Here is a 22,517-nt window from a genome sequence, read left to right as displayed (position 1 = left end):
CACCACAAGCGACGTACGTTTGTGCGCACGCAGGTGTGCGGAAGTGCAGCATGCCTCATTCTTCTGGGCCGTCCTGCCAATCGCAAGTACATCGCTGAAGTAAATGAATGCTTAAAAGTAAATTGCGTCAAAAAATGCTTAAAATACGAATTACAAACAAGCTGCACGCATGATTGATTCGGATTGTTATTAGAATATAGGAGAAAACATAAACCTGGTACGCGGTAACTGAAAGACAAAGCCCTTTTTTTCAGCTGCCGTGGTGTTTAGAAAAAAAAGTTTATTCAAGCAAGACACGATACGAACACTCAGTCACAATCACGGCACAATTGCACCAGGACGATAATATATACGAGAAATGAATGATTGTATACACGGCACGTTCTCAAAGTAGATTGATGTCAGTCTGAGTGGCTGCGGCTGCTAAGGGGTGGTACCGTTAGCACAGCATGCATCCTCATTCTTGTAGGCCCTCCGCCAGCGTAAGTGCGTTATTGAACTAAATTTTTCGAAGAAAAATGTCTCATAAAATTCGTAAAGTACGACTAAAACACAACCTGCATACATGACGGCATCGGTTTGTAATTCGAATGTGCGAGAAAACATAATGCTGTTGCGCGGAAACTCAATCACAAAGGCTTCCAGCTGCCATTAGTTTTTGTGTGCAGAACCACGTGCGTGGGCGCGAGAAATCGCGACCAAGTACGAGGGTCGTTTGATAAATATGGTAAAAATACAAGAAATGGCGCTACATTTCTCTTTTCTTCTAGGTGGCATGTGAGAAGCAGCATTCACATGACGGAAGAACTTGTTGACGCTGGTACCGATAGTAAGCCCGTGACAGCGTTTGGCACTGAGCTGTGTGGTGATTCCCGCCAAAATGGAAAAAGGTGAATTTCGAGCAGGGATCAAACATTTTTATGTAAAACAGTGGACGGCTGCCCAAATCAAAGCCGAGTTGAGCGGAGTTCATTGAGACTGTGCATCATCACTGAAGACCGTTTGCCACTGGATCAATGAATTCAAACGTGGCCGAACTTTGACGCTACATGAAGCACGTCCTGGGCGTCCAGTGGAGGTCACCACGGCAGAAGTGATATTGAAAATTCGTGGAATCGTCATGGAAGACCGCCAAGTGAAGGTAACGTGAGATAGCTGAAACTGTAGGCATGTAGACAGACAGCGTTCACAATTCATGAGAAATTGCAGATGAAGAAGGTCTTTGCCCATTGGGTGCCACGACTGCTGTCGATCGACCAAAGGCGCATGAAGACAGACATTTCAAAGCAGTGTTTATCGATGCTTGATCGCAATCCGCAGGACCTTTGGCATCAATTTGTGACAGTTGACGAGATGTGGACACATCATTACACTCCACAGTCTAAACATCAGTCAAAGCAATGGACTGGGCCTGATGAAGGTGCTCCAGAAAAGGCAGACTATTTGTTTATCCGGAAAAATAATGGCGACTGTCTTTTGGAATTCACGAAGAATAATCTTTGTAGACTACTTATAAAATAGCAAAACGATAATAGAACCATATTATGCAAAGCTCCTAGATCAGCAGAAAAAAGAATTGCGCCCTAAAGGACCTGGGTTAGCATGGCAAATACTATTTCACCAAGGCAATGCTCCGCCCTACAGATTGTGTGTTGCGATGGCCAAATTGCACGAGTTAAGCTTCGAGGTTGTGCCTCATCCACCCTATTCTCCGGATTTGGCCCCATGCGGCTTTTTCCTCTTTCCAAACCTGAAAAATTGGCTGGGTGGAAATAATTTTCTTCAGATGAAAAGAGTACCTCAGTGGTAAATGACTACTTCAAGGGCCTTGAGCCATCCTTCTTTTTTTTTTCTGAGGGTATAAAAAAATTGGAGCACCGCTGGAAGAAGTGTGAGGAGAGAGATAGAGAGAGAAAGAGAGAAAACATTTATTTGCCATGAGAGAGAGATAGAGAGAGAAAGAGAGAAAACATTTATTTGCCATGAGATTGGGTGCCTTCCTCGCAGGGTGGAGCCCGGATCAGCTGGAAGGGAACATTGTTGAAAAATAAAATAATGTTTTATGCAAACATGGTGTCTTTAATTCTTTTTTACCACACTTACCAAACGACCTTCGTAGAGGCTGAAAGCTTCGATCTAATAATTCACTCAGTAACCAAAATGAGGCCAAGCCGCATTCACTCGAAATCAGAAACAGCAGCCATGCGCAGCGGCTCTTATACCCGGAATCACAGTAAAGAAATGTAAAAGAAAGTGAGGCTGCAGTTTCGTCGGAAAGGCGAAGCAGTATTATTGATAGCCAAGTGTAAGGCAATTACATGAAGGAAGATTACACCACCGAGATACGCCAGATTCTTGGTGGTGCGAGAGGACTCAGACTGTGAAATTGACCTGCCTCGTACGATGTCTGGTAAGTACTCATATAAGGTCGTTACTTCAATGAACAATTCTTCGAGATGACACGAAGTTTCTTAAAGTGCAACTGTTAATAAAGATTATATATATATGGGGATCGGAAGTCCTGGTCGGGCCCCAAGGTCCCCCCGCCTCCAACGGAAAAATGAAAACGTTCCGCCATGTTTGATAGTGCTTTTTAAACGCACGACCGTCTATGCTAAAAATGTTGCATTGTTGCAACAAAAATGTTGACTTAACTTTCAGTACTGCGCATGGCTTACAAGACGGGAAAGGACGGGCATGCGCTTGTGATAGCCACATCTTTGTGCATATTCCCTTTAACGTACTGGTACAAGCGTAGGTTGCCTGAAAAGCCTTGTTTGTTGAATATGGTTAAGCCAGCTGTGCGTACGGGCACAGAAACGTAAACACGTGACAACTGTACTTAGCCTGCGCCCTCTCTGAAACGACACCCTGCTGAGGTGGCCTTGTTTTTGATAAATGCGAGAGAGAAAAAAAGACGAAGCGAGCTGTGCTCCAAACAGCTGCCAAGAGCCATATATTACATCTCCATTGGAATGCGAAATCCAGTTTTACTTATATATTAATCGTTTCACATCAGGTGTCCTGCTAAAACAAAAGCGGCGCCAAGGTCCGTGTGCCGCCAGGTTTTGAACATGCTGTCTGTGATGGAAACAGCTCTATTTTATACCCTTCGGATGCTAAATCGTTAGGTTCATGAAAAATTTAATTACACCACATTTCTTACGTCTTCAGAATTGTTAAAAGCGTGCAGCTTCAGACCGGACTAAAAAGTTTTAGTTCTACAGTGAGTTTTGTCAAGTGGCCTCTATGCGAAAATTCTGCAGGAACGGCAGATATGAGAACATCAACTCCTTTGTCTCTAGCATACTTGGAGAGCTCCTAACGAGCCACTTGGACAATGATTCCCGATACATAATATTGTGAAAAATAATGAAAGAAATGAACCGCCTACATGGCGGCATACTGACGCCAAGAGCCAACATCCCAGGCACCCCGTGCTTTCCAACTTGTTAATATTATTCACACTTGCAGCACAGATTCAATCAGCCGTGTTTCAACACTTGCGGGACATGTTGGAAACATCGTTATTTTTATTACGTTGTTGCTTTGGTACAGTATCTTGGCGTGCATAATTGTGCGCGCAGCGCCTGAAGGGGTTATGTGTTGTGTTGTCAAAAAATTCAAGGCCACTGCGAAATTGGCATGAATAGTCGCCTGGCCCCGTGGCGGGCCAACGCATAGCTTGAAGGATAAAGGGTGTGCCCGCAGCTCCTCCATGACAGAATTAACAGCGTGTTCTATATTTAGCTCTTCTTTCGTAAGTTCCCGTGATTCTTTATGGTGTACAGTGAGCTACAAAAGTATGTGGGACATGGGTTCCACGACGAATGTTAGTTTCTGCTCAGTTAACGCTTTTAATTTAACGTTCACTGTGTAAATCGCACGAACTACTGCAGCCCGTAACTTTGAGTTCGAGGCTATGTTCGAAGGCGTCGCGAAAATTCTCTTTTTCGCAAATTTGTTTTGTGCTGTTAGTTCTTGTGGCCGACTGTAAATTAGTTCTGCTTGCGCCCAAAACACTGCACTTTTGAAAATCGGGTAAGACATGAGCCAGCCAGCTGCTCCAGCAAAGGGCGTTGCCGGAATTCCTTTCGTTTAAGCAGTGTAAAACAAACCTAGCGAAGTGAACCGTAGCAACGTCCAAACCGTTATGTCTCTTGAAGAAACTGAGACTAATGAGAGCGAAAGAAAGACGAAGACGGGGTCATAAACACGTGGAAATTACAACTTTTACGTCACCGCCCGATTCATGGCCGATCCCCCAGAGTGGGATGTGCCATTTCACAAGGGAACAAGAAATTTTACCTTGCCGTCGCTTCACCTTTGAAGGAAAAATAATCTTGCAACTTCCAATTCGAAGACATGGCCTAGATTTAATACATCCTTTTATTATCTTGTTCTGGACCTCCACTTTGGGATTAAGCCGCAGGAATGTGTGTTCCGCCTTCGAAGAATTTCTTAGCGAGTCCAACTGGCAGCCCTGCTGAATTTGCATCTGTCATTGTTTTTGTCACTTTTCAATTAATAATTGCTGACCGTTGTTTGTCTTCTCATTTTAAGATTTACTTTCATCTCCCCATATCGTCTATTCTATATCATCCCTGAAAACTGATTTCCGATAATTACTTCATCCAATCTCTCGGTGTTTGCCTGTTTCTAACTCTGTCTTCGTCATCATTTCGCACTCTCTAACTTTAATGTGAATCAATATTTTCCGAATCAACCAAGTTTTTCAAGCATATATCGACATTTTCGTGGGCCGATCTCGCAGATAGTGCCTTCTAAAATTATGTGCAACTGGGGCCACCGGGTATACGCCGCTGCGGGAATGTGCCTCTCTTCAAGGAACCTCTTTGTTGCCAACTGGTGTCAGTGATACCACAACAACAATGAACAACGCCTACGTAGCGACATCTACGTAAAGCATTCTGTAGATATCAACTGCAGTTCTTTTCAAACGTATATTGTCAGGATTGGGGGCTCAATCCCATCGCTTGTGATCCGTTGTCAAGATTGTAGTCCGGCATGAATTCGAAGGTAGCTGGCCCATGCCGTCGTCCAACTTATCCACGCTGAGGACGTTGATGAAGGGAAGAACTGTTTCTCATCGAGAACGAGGAATATGGGTTTATTTACAATATTTATATCAGTCTAACATGACTGCTTCAGAGAGAGTGTCAGTACAAGATGACTGCTCAAGAGAAGTGTCCCGAGCATTCGCACCACAGCAGTTTTTAAACACTCGGTCCTCCCGCGATACAAGGTGACGCGAACGTTCGTTTACTCATTGTAAATTCGCCGCCGCCCCGCAGAACGGTTTACGCACACAAAGGCACACACATTCCGATGTTCGGAGCCGACGTCAGAGGGGCGCCGTTCCGGGAAGCTCGGAGCCATTCTGGGTAGCTCGTTGTCTTGCGTCCCGGTCGGCGCGTGGGAAGCAACAAAAAACGGCTTTCCCGCGGCAGCTCGCTCACGCGTAGCAGATCAGGTCCGCGCTGGGGAGCTCGGGCATAATAGTTCGCCCGCCGAACTCGTTCCGTCACAACGGCGATTAGGCTAGAGGATGGCGGCGGTGTCAGCACAAAGCCCGCTTCATCGAATGCATCCTAGCTGAAGCGACGGAGAGTGGGGGATGTGTGTCTTGTTCCCCGGTCGTAACTGGGTGGCAATCTTGCATTGCAGCTCGCCATTCTTAACAATATGAACAAAATTTATCCCTGCAATAAGCGCCGAAGGTCCAGCGGGATCCCGGCCATCCGACATTATTGCAGCTTCGATGACGCCCGCAGGGGCTTCGGAGACTGACAAAAAGTGCAGACATACCGTAGACATCTACTGCGCCAGCCATTAAATGTATAAGAATAGGTACACCCGATTCCTAAACCACATAGAGTGGCCAAGGCGAAATAATTTCTGAAGTAAAGAAATAAAGGTAAGGAATGTCACTCATTGATATATATATATATATATATATATATATATATATATATATATATATATATATATATATATATATATATATATATATATATATATATATATTGTTATTCATCACCAGCTTAATATCCAAGGTGTGCACTTAGCTCGACGATTTTGTGTCTATAGACCTTTCCGTGCTGCACTATGTTTTTCTGAAACAAAATTCTATGGATAATTAGGGCACGTCCTGTCGTCTTGCTGCCCCGTGTCTATCCAGTGCTATGACTTCAATCGATACAACCTCTCTGCCTTTCGTTCATGCCGTCAGTTCGTTTTTTTTTTCTCAGGAAAGGTCAGCTTATAAAATGGCAAAAGAAGTCAGAAAAATTGTGAGATCAGCAGAAAAAGCGCATCAGAAGTAGTGACAAGAACAAACTGATTAAAGAAAAGCGTGAACATGATATCACAGTTGCCTGCAGCGCGTGCTGGCATTCTCAATAAACACCTTCTGCGATAGGGTGCTATAGAGACACTTTTGCTTCCAATGTTAAAATATTTCGGAAGCACTGAAGAAACAGTCATCCTCAACGTATTTGCCTTTCTATTTAATACGCGGGCGCGTTTTCATTATCTTCGCCATCTAAATTCACCTTCCTCACCCATAAAATTATACTTTCGACATTCTGCCCATCAGCAAAGAAGCAGCGTACGGACGCCTAAAGAAGTACAGAGCCACTCTTGTACGTGCAATCAACTTCGAGGATTGCGCCCTTGATTAGTTATCGCCAAACACTTGAACATCGCGAACACTCCGCCGTATTAGCGAGAACGAGTGCTCGGTCGGTTAAAGCTCCCTGTAAGAATGAATCCACGTGTGTCAGCCACACGCCGATGTACGTCGACGTATGTTCACGTCATCGGGATAAATGAGTGCACCAAGCCAGGCCTGGAAATCGGTCGCTGCAGGTTATTATCAGTGGGGGTATCGGTGTTTGTGTCACAAGTAGCCTGCTCGATGGCTTTGTGCCCGTGCTTCGCGAGATAGCGGTGACATTGTTCCCTTGCTGGTGCCTCTTTCAAGAGTCCACTTCGACGAGCTCCTCCCCTGGGTAAGCTTCCGTCCTTCGATTGCTTCCAGGCGTAAGGTTGCTGGCGTAACGTTGCCCCTCATCGAGACAGAACAAAACGCGATAGATCTGCTCCCATTTGACCGTGCCCGGCATGCAGGGTAATGAGATTCTCCGATCAAGCATGGACACGTAACCCGGTGCTTAACATTCTGATGTGGCCTGAGGGTGACTCTGTAAAACCTTACCCCAATGAAAGTGCGATTGCTTTGTCGCTGAAGGGTCAGTGTCAAATGTTCACGGGGAACGAGTACTACCAAAAGTATGCATTTTCTTATCTATTAACTAAGAAGCTGTTCGTAGCGCAAATGGTGCAAAAAGCTTTGTCCTCTCTATTCTTTCTTCTTCTGTGTGTACTTGTGCTACGAACATCGTCCTAGTAAGTACATACCCACAAGCTCAATTTGTAATGATGGTGCTCTCTTAAACCTTGCTTGTTGTAAATTAATAGATTGCTTTGTAGGCCACACAAACTACCGCGCACTGCAACTTCAAATTCGAGGTTGTGCGTTCGGCTCTCGCGAGAATACAGATTTTTCGCAATCCCGGTGTACCGTAAACTTCTGGCGGCCACAGTATAGAGTGAAAGCTGTGAGTTAGATACAATAGCTGCAACGTTTTGCTATGACGCATGCCCACTCAAACGTAATATTGTGGCGGCTTTTTTATGTCCTTTCCCACTAAAGCATTTAGGAAGGTTCTGCCCTGTAGCAGATTACATTTAAAAAAAAGTACTGTTCCCATGCTTATAATCACGACGCTCATCATTTCTGCCCGAAGAACAATTACATAACTTTATGTATTGCTGAAAAAAATAACGTCGCGGTGCACATATCTTCTGAAGGTAATTAAATTGATTTTTGATAGAAGAACCGTTTGCTTACATATCCATAAACGGGGCCACATTGAGGTGGTCGCAATTCCTCAGTGGTACGTGCCGTCAGATGTAGTGCTTCAGATGTGCCCACTTGCACATATTTTTCAAAGCGCTCGTTCATCGCGCCACGTATATCGAAAAAATGTAATTGTGAGACTATTGAACTATTGCGGCTTTAAATTGTTGCACCGAAGTAACTCTTTACACTAACGCCCACTTTAACAAGTAATTTGTTTAGTGTAATTTCGGTGCCGCCGCCGCCGCCTCGCCAGTCTGCGACCGCCTCGGCCGTGAATCTGTGAGCTCACGCTCCCGGAACGCCATAGCCACTGTGCCAACTTGGCGTTTCCTCGCTTTTCCGCTGAGGGAAATGAACTTTATTTGCTTTTAAACAACTAATTTTATGGTGTTTTAGGTGTTGACGACACCTAAAAAAGAAATAAACGTGTTCCATCTTCTTCGACTGGTCTAACTTTTGAATCCCCTTGTATATCAGGTACACCTGCTCACGCACGCCCACCCACTGTGGTGGCTATGCATGGCCTTGCGCTACTAAGCCAGAGGACGCGGGATCGAACCCCGGCAGCGGCGGCGGCGTTTCGATGGTGTTGAAATGCAAGCGCGCCCGTGTATCGTACATTGGGTGCATGTTAAAAAACCCCAGATGGTCAAAATTATTCTGGAGTCCCTCACCACGGCGTGCCTCGTAATCAAGTCATGGTTTTCGCACGTAAAACCCAGGAATTCTTTTCTCACGCACGCCTATAAGGCAAGAACGACAAAAAGCTGAGCTAGTTCATATTGTCCACTTCTCTTGTGTCCGTGTCTGCACAGCTTACTCTTTTTTGCATTATACGGCGAGCTTCGGAACTGCTTGAAATTGTAGCCAAAATCGTGCACTGTTCATATCGTTTATTTTTGCTAAGAGCAAATAGACGTTTTGCGTACCATGCTAAACTGGCTTGTTAAAAGAAGGGTCGGCTGAAAAAGTTGCTTATTTTTATTTGAGAAGTTCATGTTGACTATTTCCCATACTTCGTTTAATTACAGCCCTGTCAAGAAGCACTGGTGCTGCGACAATGCGCGTCTCTGCTATCGCTGGCGTGATCCTCCTGGTTAGCGCCACGCATGCTCTGACACCTCCCCTAGTGCGAACACGAAGCGGTGACATCAAGGGACTCCGCCTCAACGTATACGGTGAGAAGGTGAACGCATTCCTCGGAATCCCTTATGCATCGCCTCCACTGGGGGACTTGCGCTTCCGCAAGCCGTTGCCAAAGGTCTCCTGGTCCGTTCCACGATGGGCTAGGGCCTTCGGTAAACGGTGCATGCAAGAGCTCTCTCTGGACGGGACACCTGAGCACTACGCAGCGGCGCCAGGCATGAGCGAAGACTGCCTCTACCTCAACGTGTGGTCACCCGTCAGCGACAACAGCACCAAGCCCGTCATGGTCTGGATTCACGGCGGCAACTTCAAATCCGGCTCCTCGGATAACCCTGCATTCGACGGTTCCGTGCTCGCCGCGACGCAGAACGTGGTCGTCGTATCGTTCAATTACAGGCTCGGCTTCTTCGGCTTCCTCAATGCGGTCCACAGCAACGCGTCTGGGAACGCGGGCTTATACGATCAGGTGCTCGCGCTTGCGTGGGTCAAGGCCAACATCGCTGCCTTCAATGGAAACGGGTCGCAAGTCACCCTTTTCGGCGAAGGTGCCGGAATCGCAGCCATTCGGCTTCTGATGATTTCACCCTCTGCCAGAGGCCTTTTCCACCGTGTCATCATGCAAGGAGGCGCTGCGCACGCCGCCAAAGCGGCGGAGAGCACGAGCAGGAGTCTACTCAAAGCGGATGCCCTGGCCGTCGAGGTGGGCTGCTCCAAAGCGGGCTACTCGATCGTCTCACACCCGGAAGACGTTATCGAATGCCTCAAGAGCCGGTCGGCTCATGAGGTCCTGCTCGCGCAAATGGAACTGCGACACCACGGAATCGAGGCCCCGCTGCCCACGCATGGAACCGAGTTCCTACCGCACAACCCGGATCTCATCCACGACCTGAGGGGCTTTACGAACGTCGAGGTCTTGATGGGCCACAACCGTGAGGAAGGCCGAAAGCTGGTGTCGCGAGTCTTCGAAGGCCGCTTCCATGCGCTCAAGCAAAGCAACAACATGACGAAGGCAGATGCCGAGGTAGCGCTCCACGTTCTGCTGAACGCGCAAGGATACCGGCGACTCGTGGCTACCGAAGTGGCCGGCCACTGTCTTAAGCACGCGGCCGCCTTTGGCGACCACCCGAGGACCCTGGCTGATCTGGTGGAGGCCTGCGCGGCGGACGTGGCCGCCGGCTGTCCCGCGCTCGCGTTCGCCCGCAGACTCTCCAACGCCGGTCTGACAGTGCACTTATACGGGCTCGACTACGTCGACGAAGAAGTGGAGGGCCACTTTCACACCGATTCCGATCATTCTGCTGAGGCGACGCTCGTGTTCGGACTGCCTATGAGGTTTCCCGGCAAGTTCGGAGAGTCGGACCGGACCTTCAGCCAAGATATCATGACCGCTTGGGCTACGTTTGCGAAGCAAGGGTAAGCAAATTCTGCGTACATTTACGCAAGGCCGGAAGACACGTGCGAGCCGTCTTGCCGCACAGGTGTATTGCTTAGTTGGCACGTTTCTGACACTACATTTAGCGGCTTTTAAAACAACTGTTGTCAATAATGCTCGAAAAGGATGTCTATACTCCGTCTTAAAATCAACTTGTAGTGCAGCGAAAGCTATGAGGCATGCTAGGACATCACCATGTGCTTCGCATGTACCGCGTAGTATGCAATGGAACGCAGTTCCGTGCATCGGCCTCAGTTATACTGCAGATATGTAGGTTTATTATAGACAAGCGCTGCATGAATGTTTGTATATCTTCTAACATACTAAATAAATACCTGCAATAATTTTCTTCATTTTTTACAGAAGTGATAGTGGCGTGAAAGAGACACGGATTGATATTTCGCGGACTGATAACAAGTGCGAGCTGGCTCCTCTGACACACGCACCTCGTATATTTTGCTGCACTGCAGAGAGATTGTGAGACGCGGTATAGTTAGCTTAGCTGAACGGTTTCGCCTGCGAAATCTCAGTGGGGCAACTAATAACATGTACGACAGCTTGAGCTTAAAGACCATAAAATTTCTGAGTTCTGTAATATGCCTATAGTGAAATACATAGTTATATACATGAATGCATAAAAGTCATTTATTTATAGAAAAGAGGCACAACTCCTCTGGGCAGAGAGATAGGGTTGTTGCCGGACCGCACTTAAGTCACTCAATCGCTTGATGTCGTGTTGCTCAAGGCTACAAGTCAGCCGACGTGCGATAAGTTGCGCCGAGAGTGTACCCGGTCAGGAGCGTGGTTGATCAGTCTCTCTAACTCCCCCTGAGATATAAACTTTTTTAAAACAGGGTTGAAGTGCCTCAGACAGGCTGGCCAACGTTTCGATAGGTGGACCTATCTTCGTCAAAGGCGGCCTCGTCATCCTCGGCGTGTTAGTTTTAAAGGGTTAGTGCAGTGACGTCACGTGCGGGTGTTGTCACTGGCGGCTGGTTTTAAAGAGAGAGATTACAAGAGGGAACAGGCGTTGTCGTCCGACGTCTGTGAGCCTCATTCTCAAGACGAAGGGACAAGAGCGTGAGAGTGGGCACGCGGGGAGGAAAGAAAAGAAATAGAAGCAGAAAAAAGGGGGAAAAAGGAAAAAAAAAAGCAGGGGGAGCCAGGGCCGTACCAAGACACAACAAAGGGGGGGCGGGTGAAAGAAAAAGAAAGAGAAAAATGAAATCTTTAAGAAATACGGGGGCTTGGGAGCGTGTTGGGGATGCGAAAGGTTAGGAGGTATTCAGGGGAGTCGTTGGCGGCATGTTTTTGAGGCATTAGAACGGCCGGTCAAGCAATAGGTCGAGTAATTTTGAAATAGTTAAGGTGGCGACGAGTAGTCTGCGGTGCAATGTGTGGGGTGACCGAAAGGCAGCGGCATGGTCTTTCAAGGGGCACTGCCCCACGCGCTTAACGTAGGTGTCGTTACGGCGGCATCCAGAAGGCGCCTCAACCCGGAGTATCGCCTTCTGGATGCCGCCGTAACGACACCTACGTTAAGCGCGTGGGGCAGTGCCCCTTGAAAGACCATGCCGCTGCCTTTCGGTCACCCCACACATTGCACCGCAGACTACTCGTCGCCACCTTAACTATTTCAAAATTACTCGACCTATTGCTTGACCGGCCGTTCTAATGCCTCAAAAACATGCCGCCAACGACTCCCCTGAATACCTCCTAACCTTTCGCATCCCCAACACGCTCCCAAGCCCCCGTATTTCTTAAAGATTTCATTTTTCTCTTTCTTTTTCTTTCACCCCCCCCCCCCTTTGTTGTGTCTTGGTACGGCCCTGGCTCCCCCCTGCTTTTTTTTTCCTTTTTCCCCCTTTTTTCTGCTTCTATTTCTTTTCTTTCCTCCCCGCGTGCCCACTCTCACGCTCTTGTCCCTTCGTCTTGAGAATGAGGCTCACAGACGTCGGACGACAACGCCTGTTCCCTCTTGTAATCTCTCTCTTTAAAACCAGCCGCCAGCGACAACACCCGCACGTGACGTCACTGCACTAACCCTTTAAAACTAACACGCCGAGGATGACGAGGCCGCCTTTGACGAAGATAGGTCCACCTATCGAAACGTTGGCCAGCCTGTCTGAGGCACTTCAACCCTGTTTTAAAAAAGTTTATACCACAGTGTGCCATTCCATCTGCCAGCCCTTTTCTTGTTTTTGGTCCCCCTGAGATAGCCACTCTGGCTTCCATATTTGGTAAATAAAAGCTGCGTGTTGGGATTCGTAACTAATTCTTCACGCTAGTTGGTGCTTTGTAATGGCTGTATTGCCATTCTCCATCTATGGAGATCACCAATGGAAAGTATCTGTCGAATACCTACCCTAGATAATGAAGTTTCCATATGCCTCCACAAGCTCAAAGAGAACCAAACAAGTATGGTTCACGGAATTCGCCCTGGTGTCGCATTCGCGAGGCGTTTACACATGTTATAGGTTGAAGTAATACTGTTCTAAATTGCGAACATTGCAAGGTGCCAGAAGCACTTGTGCACGTGTTTTGCATTTGTCTCGCGTACGCGCGAGAAGGCAGAAGCTGGTTGTAAACATGGATAAGAGACTTCTATCTGATAACCTTGCTTTAGGTACTTGGCCTGACGCCAACACTGCAGCCGTGACTAAAATAGCGACTATAGCCTTTCTACAAGCCACTGGGCTAGGCGCACGACCGACCTTAGGGTTCCCACAACGCGATGGACTTCTCTATAAGCACTTCCTTCTCCTATCATCATTCATCAGTTCTTTTCCTCCCCGTCTCTTTTCCACAGTACAGAGTAGTGGGCTAAAGCCAAGCTGTCGCTCAGGCCAATCTTTCTACATTTCTGTAAATAAATTTATCTCTCGTAAACTTAATGCTGTCCATTATACTGTTCGTGCTGTTAAACCGGCTCTCAAATGTTCCTATCCGTCTATCGGTAATTCCAGTCTTTCGTAATTTTTCGTTCGATCTGCAGGGGCAAAATGTTTTATATTGGATCACATGATGAATACCACCACTGGATGTGTGTTTTTTTTTCTTTTTTTGTACAAGAGAATGGGGACGTTCATAAGCACATTGTCAAAAAGGAAGATTAGAACACCCTAATGGTTGCGCATAGCTGAGCGTCCTTCGCGCACGAAGTTTTATTCCAGATAAAATGTGACGCATCTTTCCCCTCTCCCGCTCTTTCTTTAATGCCTTGTACTGCGAAAACTATGGCTGAGTGGGGTGGGGTGTGCCCACAACGCTCCGCCTAATGAACTTCACGGTGTATATATATATATATATATATATATATATATATATATATATATATATATATATATATATATATATATATATATATATATATATATATATATATATATATATATATAATAATAATATTTGGGGTTTTACGTGCCAAAGCCACTTTCTGATTATGAGGCACGTCGTAGTGGAGGACTCCGGAAATTTCGACCACCCGGGGTTCTTTAACGTGCACCTAAATCTAAGCACACGGGTGTTTTCGCATTTCGCCCCCATCGAAATGCGGCCGCCGTGGCCGGGATTCGATCCCGCGACCTCGTGCTCAGCAGCCCAACACCATAGCCACTGAGCAACCACGGCGGGTGATATATATATATATATATATATATATATATATATATATATATATGCATAAGCTAGGAGCAGTTGAGAACATTTTTTTCTTTTTTTTGTCGCCAGCATTCGTGTTTTCTGCAAGTTACTTTTCTTAATCTTGGGAAGTTGAGCACTCCAGTTACGTGTTCAGGCTCCCGGTACTAGATGTCAGCCACAGGAGTGTTTGCGGAGCCGTCTATAATACACTAGTTACACGGGCAGCTTAACCGCGGTTAAACTTAACCGTGGTTAACGCGAACCGTAGTCCGCCAGAGTTACACGGGCTATCCCGATCACTGTTAATGGTCTGATGACACGACACGTGATCCCTTGCGTGCGGGCTTCATTTTGAATAACTTTTCTTCGAAATTTGATTACAGTGGTATAAAAATGTTATTTTTCAGAAAAACAATTGCCATATTTGAGAGTTTTAACGTGTAAGAGTTCGTTTTGCACGTGTAGGTTATTTATATTCAATACTCCTGCTCTCAATTGTGAGCATGCCTGGTGGGCATACAAGTATATAAAAAGTTAGAATTAAGGGTCACAAATGGGTAAATATAAAATAATATCTCCACGGAACGAAAAGGTAAAAAAAGAATCTTAATGAACGAATGAATGTTTCAACTAACAAACATTGGTTACATAAATTAAAGGGAGAACATCTTCACGCGAATGCACTTTGGAACTATAGGCTTGCACTTACAAAAAGAAAGAATAAAAAAGGAAGAAAAGGCAGCGCTTTCAAGTGTTAATGTATGTACACTGTGATTTCACATTGCACAAGTTATCGCAAAAAAGTACGTGGCAAAAATACGGAAGTTATAAGTTTAAAAGCTGCGCCATCAAACTGGACAAGAAAGTGAGACGCACACAAACACACAGCGTTTGTGTGTGTCGCACTTTCGAAATTTAGGAACAGCGCAATCAAACTAGACAAGTGAGACGCACACAAACAAACAGCGTTAGTGTGTGTCTCACTTGTCTAGTTTGATTGCGCTGTTCCTAAATTTCGAAATTTGCGCGTAGCCGTCATCTCCGTGTAGAGGTGCGCGTTTCGACTGCTCGAGTGCAGAGCGGCCAGATTATCTTCCCAAATGCGTATCAGTGCCTCAGTTGTCGTGTCAGGCCGAATGATACGCTTTTTGGAAGATATCTGGGAAGCGCCAGCGCTGCACTCGGGAGAAGTACCGTCCGCCATTTTGCCCGCCACCGAAACGTCGGTTACACTAAACGGAGGTTGCCATGCGCGGTTGACGGTCAACCGAGGTTAGCGGCCTAACCGCAGTTTCGCCTGCCGTGTAACCGCGCTAACCGCGTTTATCGATAACCGCGGTTACGTTAACCGCGGTTAAGGTCGCCCGTGTAACTGTGTATACGTCTGCTTATACACCATTAAAGCATTACCATGTTATTATTTCACTGTACTGACTTTCCGCCATTTCACCTTAATTTCTGTCTTCCTCCTTTCTTGTTTTATAAAGTCGGTTCGACCAGCTGCCGAGTGTGACATCACGAAGATGCGGCTCGGCGCTGCCAGTGCAGGCCCTATATATGCACCGGGTGGTTCCCGTAACCAGAGCCAAACATTAAATATATATAGTGGTATACCTTAAACAAATGAGACCAACAGAGTATTGTTTATAGCCGTCCTGAATCACTTGACTAATTTTCTGAAGGGCACTTAGCTAGCTCATTAATTGCGTGTAGTTATGAAATATTTTATATATTCATTTTAGAGCACAAGACACACATTTGGAAAGTTCTAGAGTGTGCTTAGGAACGCTTAATAAAGTTGTTTGCGCGGCGTTATCTCTTACGTTGCTCCTTTTTTTTGGGGGGGGCTTTGCGAAGAGCCCACGAAATATGAAAAGAAGTTACGTCGCTATGCGCTTGTACGTGGATTGCACAGCTGTAATTCTTCTTTCGAAAGAAGGAAGCCCGCATGCTAATTGTACATGAAAGAAAGCGATCTGCGACGGCGTCCAGTGTAGTTCTTATTCTTTGGAAAGCTTATTGAAAAACAAGCGGCGTGTGCTTTCGTTTCCTTGACAACACTTGCATTCATAAAATAACTAGCAGGGCTTTTCAACTGCCTCGGTACGTGGTAAGAGTTCGTTATTGACTTCGTGGTCAGCTGTACCGAATACCCCTTACCGGTTTGTGCACCTCGTGTCCGTCAACAATGACAGTAGTTTCATGTGGTGCCATCATGGAAGCCACGGTGCTCTTTACGCCATAAAACGCGCTAGTAATGATGCACGCGTATTCGTAGGTCAATTATTAATGTTACGTCTCTACTACTGTGTTTCCAATGTGCCTTGCGGAAGCCGACTAAGCAAATAGGAGCAGGATCGATGCTTGCTTCGATGAAGGAAGCTTTAGTGCCTGCTAGGAGCCTAAATTACATCTATTGCAAACTTACAATTGAAGAGCCCGGCAGGGAAGTTCAGATCCTAATTGACAAAGGCGCGTAAGAAATAATTTTCGATGCAGCTTCTACGAGTCCGAAATTCTCTGTTCCCTCAATGACGTAAACAGTGACGTGAAGCCTCGTGTTCCACCAACCGGCGTTCAGTCAGATCCGGAATCAAACCAGAGAACTCAGCTTGGTCTTATCTCAAAATGATTGTGGTAGCCGAAACGGTTACCAACGATTACGAGGGTCATTCTTGGCGAGGACATAACAAATTTTGATTATAAGAACAGAACCACCCATGACATTCTTTACCGTTCACCCGAAGCTCGCTGCACTAACAACATTGTGTTTTCCCCCGTATCAATGTAATATGCACGGCCGCGAGTCAAAGCTGCATTCTCGTGCTGAGTAGCAAAACGCCATAGCCAGGCACACCGAATCTGTAGCAGCAGCGCCTGTGTGTCGCACGCTTTAGACAAAGCACCATCCGCTCTGGGTGGCGATGCACTAAATCCTTTTCAGCGCGTGATGGATGCACCGCCGATATAATTTCGCGATTCTTTTTACTCTATTCTGTTCCTTTCTTGTGCACCGCTCACGACGGGTCAGTCATGTTGGCAACGTTAAGCGAAACGTAGCCCAGGCCATTGGCAAAGGGCAGAAAGAAAACCATATAGAATGGGATAATTACATTACGCCGACCCTGTTCTCTGGCAATGTGCTCTATTTAACGTTTGCTTAATAACCAAGGACTCATGTTCAATCCGGGATACTGTCCTCGTTTTATAAAGCGGGCACGCATGCCACGGTTACGTTCTTGGTTGCGCAATGTAAATACATTTCTTATATGGACTGTCGCCGGTGAAAGTAGGGTAGTTACAAAAGCAAGATTTTTTCCCTGCAGGACCGCCACTGAAGAAGATGCTATAGCTGTGACGAACGCATCTTCGTGAGCTTCGCACGTGCAGAGACCTCTGAAACCAGATTGAGCCTCGAATACGAGTGTCTGGCATATCGGGCACCGACAATGTAGCCGTATTATTTTGCTCGCCGCCAAGTAACGCTTTCTTGAAATTCTTGCTCACTCGGGCTGCCTGCTTATGGATATTATCCAGTCTGCCACAGACAAACAGGATTAGCTATGCTGCTTGTGCGGCAGTGTGACATTTTCCGCAATTTCGTCGCTGCATTCGTTGCAGAATATAGCCAGCTAGGTAGCTGTCACATTGAAAGTTTACCAAGAGACATTTATCACCTAGTAAAATCATGCGCGTCTGCATATACTACAGCGCTTTGTTACCCAAAACTGCTTGGCACTTTGCGCTCGCTGAAGTTTCTTCATGAGAGTTCGTTATAACCTTTAATGAAGTCAAAATAACGTACCACTTAGCGGCGTTTTGTAGAGAAGTCATAGAAGTGCTCAACGTGGCTCTACATGCATTCCGCGAAACGTTTCTCGCATAACTCGTTACTAAATGTACACTGACACTACAACGTTATGAAAGTGGATTACTCTTCAATTTGCACAGCAAGAAATAGTTACTTCTCGTAACAGCTAGAATATGCTTTATGAACAACTAATGAAAAGTATTTGATCAGTCACGCGTACAAATTATGAAGGAATAGCATTTGCCAAGCTGAAATGATTTTCAATGTATACTTCCTTCTCAGCAACTGACTTCCTCGTCTTGTTTCAGAAGGCCTCCCGTCTTCGAAGGCATCTTGTGGCCTCGCTTTAGTGAAGCTCGACCAATGTACTTGGGCATCAACGAGGCTTCGGCGCATTTAAGAGAAGCGGACACTTCGCTTTGTGGTCTCCTAAAGAAGTAGAACGGTGGGGAACCGAGCAGTCAGCCAAGCGTATACATATACAGGTTGACCATTTTTTAGTGTTCTGGAAATTTTAAAAATCACCTGTAGCAGATAGCATCATTCTCGTCCTAATTTAGCTGGATTATTCGAGGGAGCGGACATTACCAGCTCGAGAAACCTAAACACATATTCAACTAATTAACAGGTGTACTAATTAACTTCTTAATCAATCACGTTAGGCACTTATTGCATTTTACGAATGGCAGCCATGGAGCTTGCAAGACGTATCCATTTGAAATGCATTTCCAGGACGACACCAGTTTCGATATATTTCCCCAAGTGTGGGGCGAAATACATGGGCGTTCCAGTTACTTTTGTGCTTAAGTGCATAAAAGAGGGTTTTGTTAAAAAACTGTAAGTGGAACAACAGTGACTTCTTGCGTCGAGTTTGGTGGCGCATATCTTCAAACTGGCGTCATTCTTGAAATTCATTCCAAGTGGATACGCCTTTCAACCTCACCGGTTATAATTCGTGAATTGCAATATGCGCTGTAAGGTAAATAATTCAAAAGATAATAAGTGGATTTTTATTAATTAGTTGAATCCTTGTTTCGATTTCGCGTGCAAGTGATGTCCACCTCTGAATAATCCAGCTCAAGGACTAGAATTATGTTATCTGCAACAATAGTTTTTTTTTAATTTGATAAATCTTAAAAATGACCACCCTGTATGTACAGGCTGTCCCAATTATCATGCACTAGGATTTTAAAATATGCAAATGCCACGTAGCTGGACACAACCAAGGTAATGCTATTTGCCGTCGTTTGGAGGTACTCAGATTATTTTTTGCATTCCACCTAACTACATAATTAGCCTCAATAGATTGATCAATTTCTCAAATATTATAATTAGATTAAAACTGTCTGAGAAAATTGTATAGCAACATGAAAAACTGCCGATACAGATATTTTTAAATCTTGGTGCATGATGATTGGGACACCCTGTATATAAATGTGGACGAGAGGAAAAGAAACCGAGGGGAAAAGAAACCGAGCGTAATGCCAAGACGTGGCTTCGTACCCTACCTGCGACCATTTGTTTTATCTTTCATTCACTTTCAATTCCATTTATTTATCGTTTCTTTATTTCAATTAAGAAAGAGAGAGCGTAAACTTTTATTTCAAATCAACAAGATTTGAACTGGTTACAACAACAACAAGATTAAGAACTGCAGTTAATTTGCCCTAGGCCGTCCATGGTGTCATCGTTGACTTCTTATAATGCAACCAATTATATATCCGGCTCCTCGGTTTCTATTCTTCTCGTTCATTACACAGTGAGGGTCTCGAATCCGGCAATTTTGATGTCTTCAGGTAGGATGTGTGGGTTTATTGACGCGTTGCCTTCACCCAAAGATATCACGTAGACGTGACGCCTTCGGCAGAAAGGATGTCCCACATCCGCCGCCAAGGCCGTGAGTGGTGGCGCTGGCTAACACTCCCAAGGTTAGTTCTAGTAGATAAACATAAATACCCCAGAAAGTGGATGGGAAAACGGCCCCGCGGTAGCTCAATCGGTGAGAGCACCGCACGCGTAACGCGAAGACGAGGGTTCGCATCCCACCTGCGGCCACTTGTTTTTACACCCACATTCATTTCATTTATTTATCATTTCTTTATTTCTATTGAAAACTGTAGTTAAATTGCCCCTATGCTGTCCATGGTGTCATTGTGTATTGGCTTCTTAAGATATATATGTATGGGCGTGTCATGACTAATATACAAGCGACTGTCGTTTCCTTTATTTTTCGAGTGTCACATAAGAGGCTATGTCGGGCTGTGTATGACTGAGTACAAATAAACTACTCAGGCAAACGACATTTCTCGATGTCTGTCATCTACCAAGAACCATGCGTATATCTACGTAGTCCTCGCTGAAAGGACAGCGACATCCCTTCTGTGCTAAACGCAAATAAAGTTAAACAATCTTTGTCTGTACAGTCAGAACAAGTGCTTCGAATCATGTGACTTGAACATGTTGCCTAAGCTCGGGGTCCTACCATTGATCTGCAATTTTTACTCTGTGTTGTACACGTCCTACATAAGGCTGTTCCATGTACCGCTTCCCGCGCATGCGGGAAGCGGTACCGCCGCCATGCGTTCACTTGTTCGGCAACTGTAGTTGGATAATATTACGAAAACATTAAAGGAAGTGCAGCATGTGCCATAATTTATTTGCGTTGCCTGGCTGAGAGTATTGTGCATGACAGCAGACAATTGTCCGCACGCTTGTACAGTACAATGTGCGGGTGTTTGTGCGTGCGCGCGTGCGTACGTGCGCGTGTATGTGTATGCGTAAAGGGTGGGCTGTTTAAGTCTAAGATATATCGGCTAAGCTGAAAGCAGCTGCATTAACGATGTGGCTTGAGGCACTAGACAGCTTTAGCTTAACGTTAGCGTAATAACGAGCGCACATGATTGATTTTATCTAATCGCCAAGCCTTGCACGTGCGTCGAAAAAGTGCGATAGGCAGCGCAATGACAGCCGGGAGCGCGTTGTAGTTGTATACTTTACATTTCTGCCGATCCGCGGCGAAATCAGTAAAATCATGTCCGTGGCCTACGAGATCTCCCAATCTCAGAGGCCATATATGCCGTCACGCCTATTTCTCGACTTCGCCGATGGTTGACACAACCATCCGGGAAGGTTTTTTGCGCTAGGCTTCGACGCATTCGAAAAGACAAGCGATCTCGAAAAATCCGCAAGGTTATTCGTAATACTCTATTGCCGAAGCGACCTGAGCCTAAGCGACAGCCTTTAGGCAGGCATTTGCTACGAATGGAGTGAATTCTACAGAATCAAACAGCAAATTAAGTTCGAAGCGAGCGACTGGTACCGCCGCCATGTTTTTTTTTTTTTTTATACTATACGTAAGCCCGGCAAGGACGGTAACGTTAAATCTGAGAAATGGCATGCGCACGCTAAATGCTATGGGTCGTTTCGCATTCTGCGCGTCCGTATTTTGATCCCGCTATTCCAATAAGCCTGCTATTACGCTAAACACGCTAAACTAAAGCTGTCTATTTTTACGTAACACTAAATATACATGAGACGAGAACGAGAAGCACACAGACACGACGCCATTGTCCTGTGTGCTTCTCGTCTGACGTCTTTTTAGCGCTAGGTAAAAAGGTCTCAAATGTGCAATACGCACCAACTAGCCCAACCTTCGTCCCTATATTTGTGCTTACTACGAGAGCGACGCTAAAATGACTCGCTCGCAAACCACATACAACCATGTAATCCCTAAAATACACTAGAGAGTTTTAGAATAGGGGCCCCAATAGTTGAGGGCCCCAAAAAGCTTTGCGGGTGTTAGCGTTGGGGCACGCAGGAGTGAAGAGTTTGAGAACAGGGCTTTTCGTTTGTAGATAGCGTCTTGCGCTACTAGAGATAATTAGAGATAAGAGATAATTAGAGATAAGCTACTAAACATATTTAAATAAAATATACCATTTCATGATAAGAATAGTAATTTTGACTTGCGTGTATTCGCGTTTAATTATAATTTAGAGACTATTCTGTAAGCAGAATAACCTCTAAATTAGTTGCGCTTAGTTTTGAGCAAACCAACTTTACGTGCCTTCACCAGCCAAGCTTAGCCGTGTTAGGCCTACGAGCCATAATATCTGCAATCGAATTCGGAATCAGCAGCGTCTAATGAGTCAATCTTCATAACACACGCTAGATGAGAGAAAGCGATAGCCGCAGTCACTTCTCCTATAGCTTGCAAACTTCACGCGTTATCACGAATTCAACCAAGTTTGGTGCAAGGTTAAAGCCGTCGCTTCGATGGGTGCCGCCATGTTTGCCGACGCAAAGCTTTTGGGGCCACTATTTGGGCTCCCGCTAAATTGGTGAAATAGCATTCCCAACAAAAAACCCAAACGCAGTTAGCGTCTCGCGCATGCGCAGGGGCGTCGACGCTATTTCTTTGGGGCCCCAAAACGTTTGGGGCGCCTGTTCTAAAACTTTACTCTCTCAAAGCACCTCTGCCTCTGGGAGGCCACGTCTGCTTAGTTTTATATATATATATATATATATATATATAGCTT

At 45.6% G+C, this 22,517-nt stretch overlaps 1 protein-coding gene across 3 annotated transcripts; it reads left to right on the top strand.

The window, feature by feature from the left end:
* Positions 1-6,910: 6,910 nt before the first annotated feature.
* On the top strand, positions 6,911-22,398 carry LOC135899520 (cholinesterase-like). 3 transcript variants are annotated; one of them, XM_065428799.1, is made up of 3 exons: positions 6,911-7,034; positions 8,980-10,507; positions 18,288-22,398. In XM_065428799.1, the coding sequence occupies exons 2-3, from the start codon at positions 9,009-9,011 to the stop codon at positions 18,418-18,420; spliced, it is 1,632 nt and encodes a 543-aa protein (XP_065284871.1). In that variant the 5' UTR covers positions 6,911-7,034; positions 8,980-9,008; the 3' UTR covers positions 18,421-22,398. The 3 variants fall into 3 exon arrangements, with proteins under 3 accessions (XP_065284871.1, XP_065284870.1, XP_065284868.1); XM_065428798.1 differs by lacking the exon at positions 6,911-7,034 and adding an exon at positions 7,053-7,153 and having other exon boundaries at positions 18,291-22,398; XM_065428796.1 differs by lacking the exon at positions 6,911-7,034 and adding an exon at positions 7,053-7,153.
* Positions 22,399-22,517: the final 119 nt, after the last annotated feature.

This window comes from Dermacentor albipictus, chromosome 4 (assembly GCF_038994185.2).
Source record: "Dermacentor albipictus isolate Rhodes 1998 colony chromosome 4, USDA_Dalb.pri_finalv2, whole genome shotgun sequence".
NCBI lineage: Eukaryota > Metazoa > Arthropoda > Arachnida > Ixodida > Ixodidae > Dermacentor > Dermacentor albipictus.
This window is presented reverse-complemented; position numbering and strand designations above follow the sequence as displayed.

What these genes read in the sequence shown, in the direction of transcription:
- LOC135899520 (XM_065428796.1), top strand. An exon ending in GCTACGTTTGCGAAGCAAGG is followed by an intron (nt 10,508 to 18,287) that starts GTAAGCAAATTC and finishes GTCTTGTTTCAG; the next exon opens with AAGGCCTCCCGTCTTCGAAG.